Source organism: Anomaloglossus baeobatrachus, chromosome 12 (genome assembly GCF_048569485.1).
Source record: "Anomaloglossus baeobatrachus isolate aAnoBae1 chromosome 12, aAnoBae1.hap1, whole genome shotgun sequence".
Taxonomy (NCBI): domain Eukaryota; kingdom Metazoa; phylum Chordata; class Amphibia; order Anura; family Aromobatidae; genus Anomaloglossus; species Anomaloglossus baeobatrachus.
Genome location: NC_134364.1, coordinates 13,381,639 through 13,398,801, shown reverse-complemented (window position 1 = coordinate 13,398,801; position 17,163 = coordinate 13,381,639). Strand labels below are relative to the sequence as shown.

The window sequence follows — 17,163 nt, the reverse complement described above, 5'->3', positions numbered from 1 at the left end:
GTTATATTCTTGTACATAGGAGCAGTATTATAGTAGTTATATTCTTGTATATAGGGGCAGTATTATAGTAGTTAGATTCTTGAACATAGGAGCAGTATTATAGTAGTTATATTCTTGTACATAGGGGGCAGTATTATAGTAGTTATATTCTTGTACATAGGAGCAGTATTATAGTAGTTATATTCTTGTATATAGGGGCAGTATTATAGTAGTTAGATTCTTGTACATAGGAGCAGTATTATAGTAGTTATATTCTTGTACATACGGGGCAGTATTATAGTAGTTATATTCTTGTACATAGGGGCAGTATTATAGTAGTTATATTCTTGTATATACGGGGCAGTATTATAGTAGTTATATTCTTGTATATACGGGGCAGTATTATAGTAGTGATATTCCTGTATCCAGGCGGTATTACAGACACGTCTCACCTATGTCCCTGTGCTCCAGGTTCTGTAGGATGATTTGCAGGAAGGACAGACAGTATGAGTGGACGGGGACGGACTCCTCTTGTAGGATGGTCAGGAATGAGTACGCGGCCGTCAGCTGCATTTCTACTCCTGCAACATGGAGAACCTCCTGTCAGCAGAGGACACAGGAGGAGGGTTAGAGGACGTCAGCCGCTTCTTTACATCTCTGCACATTATTTCCCGTATTTTGTGACACATTAACCAGTTGTTTCTGATGTCAGACAATGTATCCCTAGATTTGGGGTCACCCAGAGAGACCCCGCCGTGCGTCGCCCCGTTCTCGGACACCTGCAGCAGCACCGGTCCCTCTCTGGATCCTGTAATGACAGTTTGATCTTCCTCCATCGCTTTATGGTTCTATAAATGTCTGTAAAGTAATTTGTCTGTTACTATGGCGATCGCTCCACGGCTCAATTAAAAGTCCGCGTCTAGAAGATTCAAGGAACAGAACATCGAAGCATCGTACGACGAGCGGCAACTCCTCCTGAGCCCGGAACCAGCTGTCAGTGATCGGGTCCTGAGCCGGGGACCAGCTGTCAGTGATCGGGTCTCTATTCCAGTACCAGCTGTCAGTGATCCGGTCCCTATTTCGGTACCAGCTGTCAGTGATCCGGTCCGGAGCCCGGAACCAGCTGTCAGTGATCCGGTCCCTATTTCGGTACCAACTGTCAGTGATCGGGTCCTGAGCCCGGGACCAGCTGTCAGTGATCCAGTCCTGAGCCCGGAACCAGCTGTCAGTGATCCAGTCCCGAGCCCGGTACCAGCTGTCAGTGATCCGGTCCTGAGCCCAATACCAGATGTCAGTGATTCAGTCCCTATTCCGGTATCAGCTGTCAGTGATCCGGTCCTGACCCTGGTACCAGCTGTCAGTGATCCAGTCTTGAGCCCGGTACCAGCTGTCAGTGATCCGGTCCTGAGCCCGGTACCAGCTGTCAGTGATCCGGTCCTGACCCCAGTACCAGCTGTCAGTGATCCGGTCCTGAGCCCAATACCAGCTGTCAGTGATCCGGTCCCTATTCCGGTACCAGCTGTCAGTGATCCGGTCCCTATTCCGGTACCAGCTGTCAGTGATCCGGTCCTGAGCCCGGTACCAGCTGTCAGTGATCCGGTCCTGAGCCCGGTACCAGCTGTCAGTGATCCGGTCCTGAGCCCGGTACCAGCTGTCAGTGATCCGGTCCTGAGCCCGGTACCAGCTGTCAGTGATCCGGTCCTGAGCCCGGTACCAGCTGTCAGTGATCCGGTCCTGAGCCTGGTACCAGCTGTCAGTGATCCGGTCGTGAGCCCGGTACCAGCTGTCAGTGATCCGGTCCTGAGCCCGGTACCAGCTGTCAGTGATCCGGTCCTGAGCCCGGTACCAGCTGTCAGTGATCCGGTCCTGAGCCCGGTGCCAGCTGTCAGTGATCCGGTCCTGAGCCCGGTATCAGCTGTCAGTGATCCGGTCCTGAGCCCGGTGCCAGCTGTCAGTGATCCGGTCCTGAGCCCGGTATCAGCTGTCAGTGATCCGGTCCTGACCCCGGTACCAGCTGTCAGTGATCCGGTCCCTATTCCGGTACCAGCTGTCAGTGATCCGATCCTGAGCCCGGTACCAGTTGTCAGTGATCCGGTCCTGACCCTGGTACCAGCTGTCAGTGATCCGGTCCCTATTTCGGTACCAGCTGTCAGTGATCCGGTCCTGAGCCCGAAACCAGCTGTCAGTGATCCGGTCCCTATTCCGGTACCAGCTGTCAGTGATCCGGTCCTGAGCCCGGTACCAGCTGTCAGTGATCCGGTCCTGACCCCGGTACCAGCTGTCAGTGATCCGGTCCTGAGCCCGGTACCAGCTGTCAGTGATCCGGTCCTGAGCCCGGTACCAGCTGTCAGTGATCCGGTCCTGAGCCCGGTACCAGCTGTCAGTGATCCGGTCCTGAGCCCGGTGCCAGCTGTCAGTGATCCGGTCCTGAGCCCGGTATCAGCTGTCAGTGATCCGGTCCTGACCCCGGTATCAGCTGTCAGTGATCCGGTCCTGACCCCGGTACCAGCTGTCAGTGATCCGGTCCCTATTCCGGTACCAGCTGTCAGTGATCCGATCCTGAGCCCGGTACCAGTTGTCAGTGATCCGGTCCTGACCCTGGTACCAGCTGTCAGTGATCCGGTCCTGAGCCCGGTACCAGCTGTCAGTGATCCGGTCCTGAGTATGGTACCAGCTGTAAGTGATCCGGTCCTGAGCCCGGTACCAGCTGTCAGTGATGCAGTTGTTATCCCGGTACTAGCAGTCAGTGATCCGGTCCTGACCCCGATACAAGCTGTCACTGCGATAGGGACTGGATCACTGACAGCTTGTACCGGGGTCAGGACCGGATCACTGACTGCTGGTACCGCGATAGGGACGGATCACTGACAGCTGGTACTGCGATAGGGACTGGATCACTACCAGCTGTCAGTGATCTGGTCCTGAGCTCGGTACCAGCTGTCAGTGATCCGGTCCTGAGCCCGGTACCAGCTGTCAGTGATCCGGTCCTGAGCCCGATACCAGCTGTCAGTGATCCGGTCCTGAGCCCGGTACCAGCTGTCAGTGATCCGGTTGTTATCCTGGTACTAGCAGTCAGTGATCCAGTCCCTATCGCGGTACCAGCAGTCAGTGATCCAGTCCCTATCGCGGTACAAGCTGTCAGTGATCCAGTCCTTATCGCAGTACCAGCAGTCAGTGATCCGGTCCTGATCCTGGTACCAGCTGTCAGTGATCCAGTCCCTATCACGGTACCAGCTGTCAGTGATCTGGTCCTGACCCGGTACCAGCTGTCAGTGATCCGGTCCTGACCCAGTACCAGCTGTCAGTGATCCGGTCCTGACCCCGGAACCAGCTGTCAGTGATCCGGTCCTGACCCCGGAACCAGCTGTCAGTGATCCGGTCCTGACCCCGGAACCAGCTGTCAGTGATCCGGTCCTGACCCCGGAACCAGCTGTCAGTGATCCGGTCCTGACCCTGGAACCAGCTGTCAGTGATCCGGTCCTGACCCCGGAACCAGCTGTCAGTGATCCGGTCCTGACCCTGGAACCAGCTGTCAGTGATCCGGTCCTGACCCCAGTACCAGTAGTCAGTGATCCGGTCCTGGCCCCGGTACCAGCTGTCAGTGATCCGGTCCTGACCCCAGTACCAGCTGTCTGTGATCCGGTTGTTATCCCGGTACCAGCTGTCAGTGAGCCACATGTATACACTGTATATGGCGCCTTCCTCTGCGCTCTGTCATTATGGGGTGAATACAGGACGTGACTCACCCTGATTTTTGGCACCACCCTCCTGAGCGTTTCGGAAGGATTCTGTCGGATCAGCACCGGCAGGTTGGCCACAACGCTCGTTCCCTGGATATCTTGGCCGGAGCTAAAAGAAAAAATCAAAACTGAAATAAATCTTCTTCAGCAGAAACAACAAACCTTCTGCTGAAATCACAGACAGTGCTAGAAATAATACCGCACCGCACGCTCGGGACACACTGCACCGCACACTCGGGACACATGACACTGCACGCTCAGGGCACATAACTCTGCACGCTCACTGCTCATTACATCGGACGCTTGGGGCACATGACACTGCACGCTCACTGCTCATTACACCGCACGCTCGGGGCACATGACACTGCACGCTCGGGACACACTGCACCGCACACTCGGGACACACTGCACTGCACACTCGGGGCACATTACACTGCATGCTCGGGACACACTGCACCGCACGCTTGGGGCACATAACTCTGCACGCTCACTGCTCATTACACCGCACGCTCGGAACACACTGCACTGCATGCTCGGAGCACATTACACTGCACGCTTGAGGCACATTACACCACACACTAATGGCACATTACACCGCACACTCACTGCTCATTACACCGCACGCTCGGGGCACATGACACTGCACACTAATGGCACATTACACCGCACACCCGGGGCATATTACACCACACGCTCGGGGCGCATTACACCGCAAGCTCGGGGCGCATTACACCGCATGCTCGGGGCACATTACACCGCACGCTCGGGGCACATTACACCGCACGCTCGGGGCACATTACACCGCACGCTCGGGGCACATTACACCGCACGCTCGGGGCACATTACACCGCACGCTAATGGCGCATTACACCGCACGGTCGGGGCACATTACACAGCACGCTAATGGCACATTACACCGCATGCTCGGGGCGCATTACACAGCACGCTCGGGGCACATTACACAGCACGCTCGGGGCACATTACACCACACGCTCGGGGCGCATTACACCACACGCTCGGGGCACATTACACTGCACGCTCGAGGCGCATTACACTGCACGCTCGGGGCACATTACACCGCACGCTCGAGGCGCATTACACTGCACGCTAATAGCACACTACACCGCACGCTCGGGGCACATTACACCGCACGCTAATGGCACATTACACCGCAAGCCCGGGGCGCATTACACCGCAAGCCCGTGGCGCATTACACCGCACGCTCACTGCTCATTAATTTGGAGGTAAAGACAGGGAGAAGTAAAAAAAATTGAAGGATCACCACAAGGAGGGAGGACAAGGGTCCATGAGGTTATGCAGGTCTGTGGAGAATCCTCCCAATGATAAAGCTTTTTTAGGTGGAGTTCCCCTTAAAGGAGTTGTCCCATAAACATTTATCAGGAAACCACAGCAAAGATGATAACTGAATAATCAGGGGAGATCCTGCGCCGAGACCCCCTTGATCCCGAGATCCACAGTGAGCATGTGCGACCACCTCTCCTATAGTGGATGGATTTATGGCCACACATGCTCAGTACTGCTTCTCTCACACAGACCCCAGAGATTAGATATTTCAAATATGGAAGAACCCCTTTAAGGATATGCGAGCACTAATGCGGAGTGAGCGGAGGAGGGGCGGTGGTGACACTCGCCGGCTGCACACGGTGGGGACACTGCGCCGCTGTCACTGCGCCTCCAAGGACTGAGATCGTGATGCCGAGGTCATCCTCCATCAAAAGGGGAAAAAAGCAGAATGTGGTCCCCGCCGCCCGGCGTCCCGGGAAATCACAGGGGGGTGCACTCATTTCATGATAAAGCGTGAAGCTACAGAAGGCAGCTTTATTAACCCCTCATTCACTAATGCACCAAGTCACCATAATATTATCATGACCTTAAAGGGGAGCTCCAGAGTGGTCGAGTAAGGGCAGAATAGGTTATATGGGCTCCATTAACCCCCCCCGAGTATACGGACGACTGCCTGTATACTGCTCTGTATACGGGACGACACTCAGCCATTCACGCCTCTGGGTGCGGAGCCGGCGTCCGATCTCTACAAAGACATTGCCAATACAAGAGACTGATCCGTGCAGTGAAAGAGTTAATGTGTAAAATACGATATCAGTGAGATGACATCACACCCTGGGATCAGTCAGGTGACTGCTGTGACATCACACCCTGGGATCAGTCAGGTGACTGCTGTGACATCACACCCTGGGATCAGTCAGGTGACCGCTGTGACATCACACCCTGGGATCAGTCAGGTGACTGCTGTGACATCACACCCTGGGATCAGTCAGGTGACTGCTGTGACATCACACCCTGGGATCAGTCAGGTGACTGCTGTGACATCACAACCTGGGATCAGTCAGGTGACTGCTGTGACATCACAACCTGGGATCAGTCAGGTGACCGCTGTGACATCACACCCTGGGATCAGTCAGGTGACTGCTGTGACATCACACCCTGGGATCAGTCAGGTGGCATCACACATTGCTTCCAGTTACCCAGTCACAGATCTCACACTAAATGGGAATATTTACAAACCAGTCCATGAATACACTGGAGGTGCCGGGAACATCAGGAAATAACCTACATCCTCCACATTATGTCTAATGGCCGGAGAAGTAATGTATGTACACAGTGACTGCACCAGCAGAATAGTGAGTGCAGCTCTGGAGTGTAATACAGGAGGTAACGCAGGATCAGTAATGTAATGTGTGTACACAGTGACTGCACCAGCAGAATAGTGAGTGCAGCTCTGGAGTATAATACAGGAGATAACTCAGGATTAGTAATGTAATGTATGTACACAGTGACTGCACCAGCAGAATAGTGAGTGCAGCTCTGGAGTATAATACAGGAGGTAACTCAGGATCAGTAATGTCATGTATGTACACAGTGACTGCACCAGCAGAATAGTGAGTGCAGCTCTGGAGTATAATACAGGAGGTAACTCAGGATCAGTAATGTAATGTATGTACACAGTGACTTCACCAGCAGAATAGTGAGTGCAGCTCTGGAGTATAATACAGGAGGTAACTCAGGATCAGTAATGTAATGTATGTACATAGTGACTGCACCAGCAGAATAGTGAGTGCAGCTCTGGAGTATAATACAGGAGGTAACTCAGGATCAGTAATGTAATGTATGTACACAGTGACTGCACCAGCAGAATAGTGAGTGCAGCTCTGGAGTGTAATACAGGAGGTAACTCAGGATCAGTAATGTAATGTATCTACACAGTGACTGCACCAGCAGAATAGTGAGTGTGGCTCTGGAGTATAATACAGGAGGTAACTCAGGATCAGTAATGTATGTACACAGTGACTGCACCAGCAGAATAGTGAGTGCAGCTCTGGGGTATAATACAGGAGGTAACTCAGGATCAGTAATGTAATGTATGTACATAGTGACTGCACCAGCAGAATAGTGAGTGCAGCTCTGGAGTATAATACAGGAGGTAACTCAGGATCAGTAATGTAATGTATGTACACAGTGACTGCACCAGCAGAATAGTGAGTGCAGCTCTGGAGTGTAATACAGGAGGTAACTCAGGATCAGTAATGTAATGTATGTACACAGTGACTGCACCAGCAGAATAGTGAGTGCAGCTCTGGAGTATAATACAGGAGGTAACTCAGGATCAGTAATGTAATGTATGTACACAGTGACTGCACCAGCAGAATAGTGAGTGCAGCTCTGGAGTATAATACAGGAGGTAACTAAGGATCAGTAATGTAATGTATGTACACAGTGACTTCACCAGCAGAATAGTGAGTGCAGCTCTGGAGTATAATACAGGAGGTAACTCAGGATCAGTAATGTAATGTATGTACACAGTGACTGCACCAGCAGAATAGTGAGTGTGGCTCTGGAGTATAATACAGGAGGTAACTCAGGATCAGTAATGTATGTACACAGTGACTGCACCAGCAGAATAGTGAGTGCAGCTCTGGAGTATAATACAGGAGGTAACTCAGGATCAGTAATGTATGTACACAGTGACTGCACCAGAAGAATAGTGAGTGCAGCTCTGGAGTATAATACAGGAGGTAACTCAGGATCAGTAATGTAATGTATGTACACAGTGACTGCACCAGCAGAATAGTGAGTGTAGCTCTGGAGTATAATAATACAGGAGGTAACTCAGGATCAGTAATGTAATGTATGTACACAGTGACTGCACCAGCAGAATAGTGAGTGCAGCTCTGGAGTATAATACAGGAGGTAACTCAGGATCAGTAATGTAATGTATGTACACAGTGACTGCACCAGCAGAATAGTGAGTGCAGCTCTGGAGTATAATAATACAGGAGGTAACTCACGATCAGTTATGTAATGTACGTACACAGTGACTGCACCAGCAGAATAGTGAGTGCAGCTCTGGAGTATAATACAGGAGGTAACTCAGGATCAGTAATGTATGTACACTGTGACTGCACCAGCAGAATAGTGAGTGCAGCTCTGGAGTATAATACAGGAGGTAACTCAGGATCAGTAATGTAATGTATGTACACAGTGACTGCACCAGCAGAATAGTGAGTGCAGCTCAGGAGTATAATACAGGATCAGTACAGGCTCCTAAGGAGCATCTGTAGATATTTTCTGGATGATGGGTAGCATTTATCTTCCTGATTTCTTTAGATATTAGAGTACAGTTGTGGCCAGATTTTCCCATACACTTGGCATTAATGAGAACTTCTTGCAGGTTCCTTCTGTTCTCTTCGGTTTCCAAGTTTCCTCCTTTTTTCGGTCTGATAAGTGGTGGATGGAGTCTGTGCTGTGTGGAGTCATTTCATGTATAATTCCCTACAGTGCGGAGCGATGATCCTGTCCTCTATCGCACTGTCCCCCATACAGAGGAGTGATGATCCTGTCCTCTATTGCACTGTCCCCCATACAGAGGAGTGATGATCCTGTCCTCTATTGCACTGTCCCCCATACAGAGGAGCGGTGATCCTGTCCTCTATCGCACTGTCCCCCATACAGAGGAGCGGTGATCCTGTCCTCTATCGCCACGTCCCCCATACAGAGGAGTGATGATCCTGTCCTCTATTGCACTGTCCCCCATACAGAGGAGTGATGATCCTGTCCTCTATTGCACTGTCTCCCATACAGAGGAGCGGTGATCCTGTCCTCTATTGCACTGTCCCCCATACAGAGGAGCGATGATCCTGTCCTCTATTGCACTGTCCCCCATACAGAGGAGTGATGATCCTGTCCTCTATTGCACTGTCCCCCATACAGAGGAGCGGTGATCCAGTCCTCTATTGCACTGTCCCCCATACAGAGGAGCAGTGATCCCGTCCTCTATCGCACTGTCCCCCATACAGAGGAGCGGTGATCCCGTCCTCTATTGCCCTGTCCCCCATACAGAGGAGCGGTGATCCCGTCCTCTATTGCCCTGTCCCCCATACAGAGGAGCGGTAATCCCGTCCTCTATCGCACTGTCCCCCATACAGAGGAGCGGTGATCCCGTTCTCTATTGCCCTGTCCCCCATACAGAGGAGCGGTGATCCCGTCCTCTATTGCCCTGTCCCCCATACAGAGGAGCGGTGATCCCGTCCTCTATTGCCCTGTCCCCCATACAGAGGAGCGGTGATCCCGTCCTCTATTGCCCTGTCCCCCATACAGAGAAGCGGTAATCCTGTCCTCTATCGCACTGTCCCCCATACAGAGGAGAGATGATCCCGTCCTCTATTGCCCTGTCCCCCATACAGAGAAGCGGTAATCCTGTCCTCTATCGCACTGTCCCCCATACAGAGGAGCGATGATCCCGTCCTCTATCGCACTGTCCCCCATACAGAGGAGCGGTGATCCCGTTCTCTATTGCCCTGTCCCCCATACAGAGGAGCGGTGATCCCGTCCTCTATTGCCCTGTCCCCCATACAGAGGAGCGGTGATCCCGTCCTCTATTGCCCTGTCCCCCATACAGAGGAGCGGTGATCCCGTCCTCTATTGCCCTGTCCCCCATACAGAGAAGCGGTAATCCTGTCCTCTATCGCACTGTCCCCCATACAGAGGAGAGATGATCCCGTCCTCTATTGCCCTGTCCCCCATACAGAGAAGCGGTAATCCTGTCCTCTATCGCACTGTCCCCCATACAGAGGAGCGATGATCCCGTCCTCTATCGCACTGTCCCCCATACAGAGGAGCGGTGATCCCGTCCTCTATTGCCCTGTCCCCCATACAGAGAAGCGGTAATCCTGTCCTCTATCGCACTGTCCCCCATACAGAGGAGCGATGATCCCGTCCTCTATCGCACTGTCCCCCATACAGAGGAGCGGTGATCCCGTCCTCTATTGCCCTGTCCCCCATACAGAGGAGCGGTAATCCTGTCCTCTATCGCACTGTCCCCCATACAGAGGAGCGGTGATCCCGTCCTCTATTGCCCTGTCCCCCATACAGAGAAGCGGTAATCCTGTCCTCTATCGCACTGTCCCCCATACAGAGGAGCGATGATCCCGTCCTCTATTGCCCTGTCCCCCATACAGAGGAGCGGTGATCCTGTCCTCTATCGCACTGTCCCCCATACAGAGGAGCGATGATCCCGTCCTCTATCGCACTGTCCCCCATACAGAGGAGCGGTGATCCTATCCTCTATCGCACTGTCCCCCATACAGAGGAGCGGTAATCCTGTCCTCTATCGCACTGTCCCCCATACAGAGGAGCGATGATCCCGTCCTCTATCGCCCTGTCCCCCATACTGAGCTGCACCCTCTATAATCTGCCGCCGGCTGCTGCTTCCAAACACGGCACAAAGTCAACTCAAGTCTGACCCCAATTTGCAAAATATAGCGGGGAACTAATTAAATCTCCGTAAAGTGTTATTATTAGCAGCTTCCTAAACGCCATCAATTATGTGCTAGGAAATTGCTTTGCACTATATTATATACTCGGGAAAATTCAGAAAATGTGAAACGTAAGGGAATGTGCACGCTAAGGATTTGGTGCAGAAATTTCTGCATCTTTCAGAAGGAAAAACAGCTGAAAAACACATGGTTTTTCTCTGCACTTTTGGTGCAGATTTTTCCCATACATTAGAATGAAATCTGCAGCAAAAGCTCAAAGAATTGACGCGCGGGAGACTGAAATCTGCACGAAGAAGATACGAAACGTGCACGAGACGCCAGGTTCCTGTCACATCAGAAAACCTTCATGTTCTGTGGCAAATCTGCACTGAAAAAAAATGCATAATGCTGCTTTCACACATCCGGGTTTTCCTGTGCGGCACAATCCAGCGCTTTGCAGAAAAAACGCAACTGTTAGTTTTTTTGCCGGACAAAAAAACGTGCCAGGTAACGTTCCATCCGGCCGCCGCATCGGTTAAATCTGCTGCATCCGGCAAAAACCGGACCGAACGCAAGGCCATGCGGCACAATCCGGCACTAATGAAAGTCTATGCAAAAAAACGCAACTGGCGTAAAAAAAAAACGGTTGCGTTTTTTCTGCAGAGCGCCGGATTGTGCCGCACAGGAAAAACCGGATGTGTGAACGTAGCCTAAATGCAACAAATCTGCAACGTGTGCACACAGAAATCTGCCCAAAAACAAGCAGCAAAAACTAGAGTTTTTGCTTTTGTCGGTGTTCTTTGTGCCAAGAGATGCAGAAATTCCTGCACCAAATACTTAACCTGTGCAGAGACCGCAAGTGTCAACTCCTCCAAACTAAAAATCCGAGGACGGAGACATTATTCTCTAGTTTAAAATCCATTAGAGGAAATCACCGCATTATATCCCCAGAACGCCCAATAACTCCATCTACTCTATAAATAGTGTGAATGTGACCTACACAGCTCAGGAGAGAGGAGAAAGCTACAGCTCCTGCAAACACAGCGTACGGAAGACACCGCAAAGTAATCATCAAAGGGGGCAGCATTATAGCAGATATATTCTTGTATATAGGGGCAGTATTATAGCAGATATATTCTTGTATATAGGGGCAGTATTATAGCAGATATATTCTTGTACATAGGGGCAGTATTATAGTAGTTATATTCTTGTACATAGGGGCAGTATTATAGTAGTTATATTCTTGTACATAGGGGCAGTATTATAGCAGATATATTCTTGTACATAGGGGTAGTATTATAGTAGTTATATTCTTGTACATAGGAGCAGTATTATAGTAGTTATATTCTTGTACATAGGGGGCAGTATTATAGTAGTTATATTCTTGTACATAGGGGCAGTATTATAGTAGTTATATTCTTGTACATAGGGGACAGTATTATAGTAGTTATATTCTTGTACATAGGGGGCAGTATTATAGTAGTTATATTCTTGTACATAGGTGGCTGTATTATACTAGATATATTCTTGTATATAGGGGCAGTATTATAGCAGTTATATTCTTGTACATAGGAGCAGTATTATAGCAGTTATATTCTTGTACATAGGAGCAGTATTATAGCAGTTATATTCTTGTACATAGGGGCAGTATTATAGCAGTTATATTCTTGTACATAGGAGCAGTATTATAGTAGTTATATTCTTGTACATAGGGGACAGTATTATAGTAGTTATATTCTTGTACATAGGGGACAGTATTATAGTAGTTATATTCTTGTACACAGGGGCAGTATTATAGTAGATATATTCTTGTACATAGGGGCAGTATTATAGTAGTTATATTCTTGTACATAGGGGGCAGCATTCTAGTAGTTATATTCTTATACATAGAGGGCAGTATTATAGTAGTTATATTCTTGTACATAGGGGCAGTATTATAGTAGTTATATTCTTGTACATACGGGGCAGTATTATAGTAGTTATATTATTGTACATAGGGGACAGTATTATAGTAGTTATATTCTTGTACATAGCGGCAGTATTATAGTAGTTATATTCTTGTACATAGGAGCAGTATTATAGCAGTTATATTCTTGTACATAGGGGCAGTATTATATTAGTTATATTCGTCTACATAGGGACAGTATTATAGTAGTTATATTCTTGTACATAGGGGCAGTATTATATTAGTTATATTCTTCTACATAGGGACAGTATTATAGTAGTTATATTCTTGTACATAGGGGCAGTATTATAGGAAATTAACTGATCCTTAGTCACATTTTGTAGATGCAGCTTTGGATGTGACTGGAGGAGGCAATAATGTAACTGCGGAGCAGTAAAAGACTTATGCAGAGCTACATCACAGTAACATCAAGAGCTGCGTTCATAATTCTGCTTGCTCATTATATGACATCAGGAGGCTGGAGGAGTCAAAGCCTCCTCTCATGGCGACATCACAAAGCATCGGAGGGGAGAAGACTTCACTCCAGGGAACAGGACACGGGGGGATTCCCATGTCATGTGAATACGGGGAGGCTCCGGCCTTCAGGACACCCAGGGTCTTATTCTTGGGGTTTGATCGCGGTGCCCCCATTCATTATCCCAGCGCTCCTCTCCATGTTCCCACTATTAGTAATGAGCAGCTGCAGACAGCGCCCCCCTCTGCCCGGAGGACTCCGCACTATATAGGACGTGCATAGACCACCAGGTCATACTGTTCCCCCCCTACCCGTCTGACTAGCCAGCGTTTATGTGGACCACCCTCATCCTGAGGAGCCTCCATGGGTCACAGCACACACCACCATTGTGTCTCTACACAGGAGGAAGAGGGTCCAGGGCAGACCTCCAAAATCAGAAGGAAAGGTGGACAAGTAAGGATAACGCCAACGTCCACCATATTGTGTGGCCACCGCCCGGCACCTCCATGATCAGCTGCTGCCCAGTGCCCGGCCGCTGGAAGTACAGCACAGCGCCGCACACTGTGTATGGCCATGCTCGGTACTGCAACTCCTCTACTTTTGAAGTCAAGGTGGTCTGGGCTACAGTACAGAGACTGGCCACTCCTCAGTGTGTGGAGCTGTGCGGCTCATTGTGCACCTGTAACGTGGCAGTATACACCTGTAACGTGGCGGCATACACCTGTAACATGGCGGTATACACCAGTAACGTGGCGGCATACACCTGTAACATTCCGGCATACACCTGTAACGTGGCGGCATACACCTGTAACGTGGCGGCATACACCTGTAACGTGGCGGCATACACCTGTAACGTGGCGGCATACAACTGTAACGTGCTGGCATACACCTGTTACGTGGCGGCATACACCTGTTACGTGGCGGCATACACCTGTACTATGGCAGTATACACCTGTAATGTGGCGGTATACACCTGTTACGTGGCGGCATACACCTGTACTATGGTAGTATACACCTGTAATGTGGCGGTATACACCTGTTACGTGGCGGCATACACCTGTACTATGGCAGTATACACCTGTAATGTGGCGGTATACACCTGTAACGTGGCGGTATACACCTATAATATGGCAGTATACACCTGTAACGTGGCGGTATACACCTATAATATGGCAGTATACACCTGTAACGTGGCGGTATACACCTGTAATATGGCAGTATACACCTGTAACGTGGCGGTATACACCTGTAATATGGCAGTATATACCTGTAACGTGGCGGTATACACCTGTAATATGGCAGTATACACCTGTAACGTGGCGGTATACACCTGTAATATGGCAGTATACACCTGTAACGTGGCGGTATACACCTGTAATATGGCAGTATACACCTGTAACGTGGCGGTATACACCTGTAATATGGCAGTATACACCTGTAACGTGGCGGTATACACCTGTAATATGGCAGTATACACCTGTAACGTGGCGGTATACACCTGTAATATGGCAGTATACACCTGTAACGTGGCGGTATAATGGTTATCGCTACACTGTGGAGATGTGCCATGTGTGCCCCGTGGGGATCGCTCTGTAACTCTTCACTTCCTCCTCGGGGACACAGGAGCCGCCTTCTCCCAGGTAACACGGCTTCTCGGCAGCTCCGGAGTGTGCGGCCCGCGCAGGATCAGCCCTGTCACTGACACACTGCAGCAGACCCTCAGCTGTGGAAAGCATGACATGTGGGGACTGTTCAGCCTCTGGCACTGTTGGGCCTTGTTTACGCAAAGCTTTTTACTTCTTTTTCCACAAGGTTCTTCTCTGCAGAAAAAAATAACGACGTGTTTTACAGAAACAGCAAAGACCCCTCCGCACGTGATGTGTGGACTCGAGGGGCGCGACTAAGAAAGGAACAGGTGAATGGTTCAGTGTTTTACTGCAGTTTCCCCATTAGCATCAAAATGGCCCAAATAATCAATAACCTGCAGCAAAAATGTGCAACTCAGGGGGTTACAAGAAGCCTTCAGCCCCCCCGAGACTGGCCACAGCCGAGAGGGGCTCCCTTTCCCCTGGAGGTCTGCCAATTCTCCAAGAGGTCCCCCTCTTTTCTCCCCAGCAGGTCTCCCCCTTTTCTCTCCCCAGCGGGGGTCTCCCCCTTTTCTCTCCCCAGCGGGGGTCTCCCCAGCAGGTCTCCCCCCTCTTTTATCTCCACCAGGTCTCCCCCTTTTCCTCAGCAGGTCTCCCCCTCTTTTCTCCCCACCAGGTCTCCCCCTCTTTTCTCCCCACCAGGTCTCCCCCTCTTTTCTTTCCACCAGGTCTCCCCCTTTTTCCCCAGCAGGTCTCCCCCTCTTTTCTCCCCAGCAGGTGTCTCCCCCTCTTTTCTCCCCAGCAGGTGTCTCCCCCTCTTTTCTCCCCAGCAGGTGTCTCCCCCTCTTTTCTCCCCAGCAGGTGTCTCCCCCTCTTTTCTCCCCAGCAGGTGTCTCCCCCTCTTTTCTCCCCAGCAGGTGTCTCCCCCTCTTTTCTCCCCAGCAGGTCTCCCCCTCTTTTCTCCCCAGCAGGTGTCTCCCCCTCTTTTCTCCCCAGCAGGTCTCCCCCTCTTTTCTCCCCAGCAGGTCTCCCCCTCTTTTCTCCCCATTATAAATTTACCCAAAAGCCAAACACTGACTGTGGACCTGCGCTTCCTGCTGCAGCACGTCATGTGCAGGGACCCCCATAGTGGTGTCACATATTGCACCATAGGGGGCTGTGCGTGCAGTAAATGTAGAGGTGCATGATAATACGGGTGTACAGACCCTATACCCGCCCCCTGCCTCCCGGGACACAGATGTGCATACGTCCAGTGCTGTGACCGGCGACTCCGGGCTGCGCGGTGCACTCTCAGGGAGACGGTTAAAGCGCTCAATAATTGAGTGCTCAATAAAAATGCAGAGTGACCATTCTGGTATTGTCCTGATCGCTGTCGTCACAGCGGGTTGCCATGGCATTCTGCACCGCCGTGGAAAGTGAGCCTTGTAATTTGGGAATCAGTAGGCGGAATCCTTAGCCCTCATTCACTTCTGCAGAAAATCTCACACTTTGCATCTGAAAATAATGAAGAGTGCGGAGACTGATCCGTATTCAGAGGTACCACGAAAAAACAACGAGTCTGATGGGAAAAACGAGAAGTGCCGCAAGAGATGTGCATGGAGAACACCGAATATTCACCTCATTAGCGCATGGGAAGAGGCGAGAGGCCGGATACAGCGACATCAGCCGGAGGAGGGAGCACAGAGCTGCTTCCCAACATGGCAGGAGGCCGGATACAGCGACATCAGCCGGAGGAGGGAGCACAGAGCGGCTTCCCAACATGGCAGGAGGCCGGATACAGCGACATCAGCCGGAGGAGGGAGAACCGAGCTGCTTCCCAACATGGCAGGAGGCCGGATACAGCGACATCAGCCGGAGGAAGGAGCACCAAGCTGCTTCCCAACATTGCAGGAGGCCGGATACAGCGACATCAACCAGAGGAGGGAGCACCGAGCTGCTTCCCAACATGGCAGGAGGCCGGATACAGCGACATCAGCCGGAGGAGGGAGCACTGAGCTGCTTCCCAACATGGCAGGAGGCCGGATACAGCGAAATCTGCCGGAGGAGGGAGCACCGAGCTGCTTCCCAACATGGCAGGAGGCCGGATACAGCGAAATCTGCCGGAGGAGGGAGCACCGAGCTGCTTCACAACATGGCAGGAGGCCGGATACAGCGACATCAGCCAGAGGAGGGAGAACAGAGCTGCTTCCCAACATTGCAGGAGGCCGGATACAGCGACATCAGCCGGAGGAGGGAGCACCGAGCTGCTTCACAACATGGCAAGAGGCCGGAAACAGCGACATCAGCTGGAGGAGGGAGCACCGAGCTGCTTCCCAACATGGCAGGAGACCAGATACAGCGAGATCTGCCGGAGGAGGGAGCACCGAGCTGCTTCACAACATGGCAGGAGGCCGGATACAGCGACATCAGCCGGAGGGAGTGAGCAACAGAGTTGCTTGACAACATGGCAGGAAGCCGGATACAGCGACATCAGCCGGAGGAGGGAGCACTGAGCTGCTTCACAACATGGCAGGAGGCCGGATACAGCGACATCAGCCGGAGGAGGGAGCACTGAGCTGCTTCCCAACATGGCAGGAGGCCGGATACAGCGACATCAGCCGGAGGAGGGAGCACTGAGCTGCTTCACAACATGGCAACCAATATGGCT

The 17,163-nt window shown here is 51.2% G+C and overlaps 1 protein-coding gene across 1 annotated transcript in view; it reads right to left on the bottom strand.

Moving 5' to 3' along the window:
- Positions 1–17,163, bottom strand: part of PPP4R4 (protein phosphatase 4 regulatory subunit 4) — a 63,682-nt gene that overhangs the window by 26,767 nt on the left and 19,752 nt on the right. Inside the window, exons 2-3 of the mRNA XM_075330622.1 lie at positions 3,726–3,828; positions 432–579 (exon numbers count right to left, since the gene is read on the bottom strand). Of these exons, the coding sequence (XP_075186737.1) occupies positions 432–579; positions 3,726–3,828 (251 nt within the window). The remainder of the gene's footprint in view (positions 1–431; positions 580–3,725; positions 3,829–17,163) is intronic.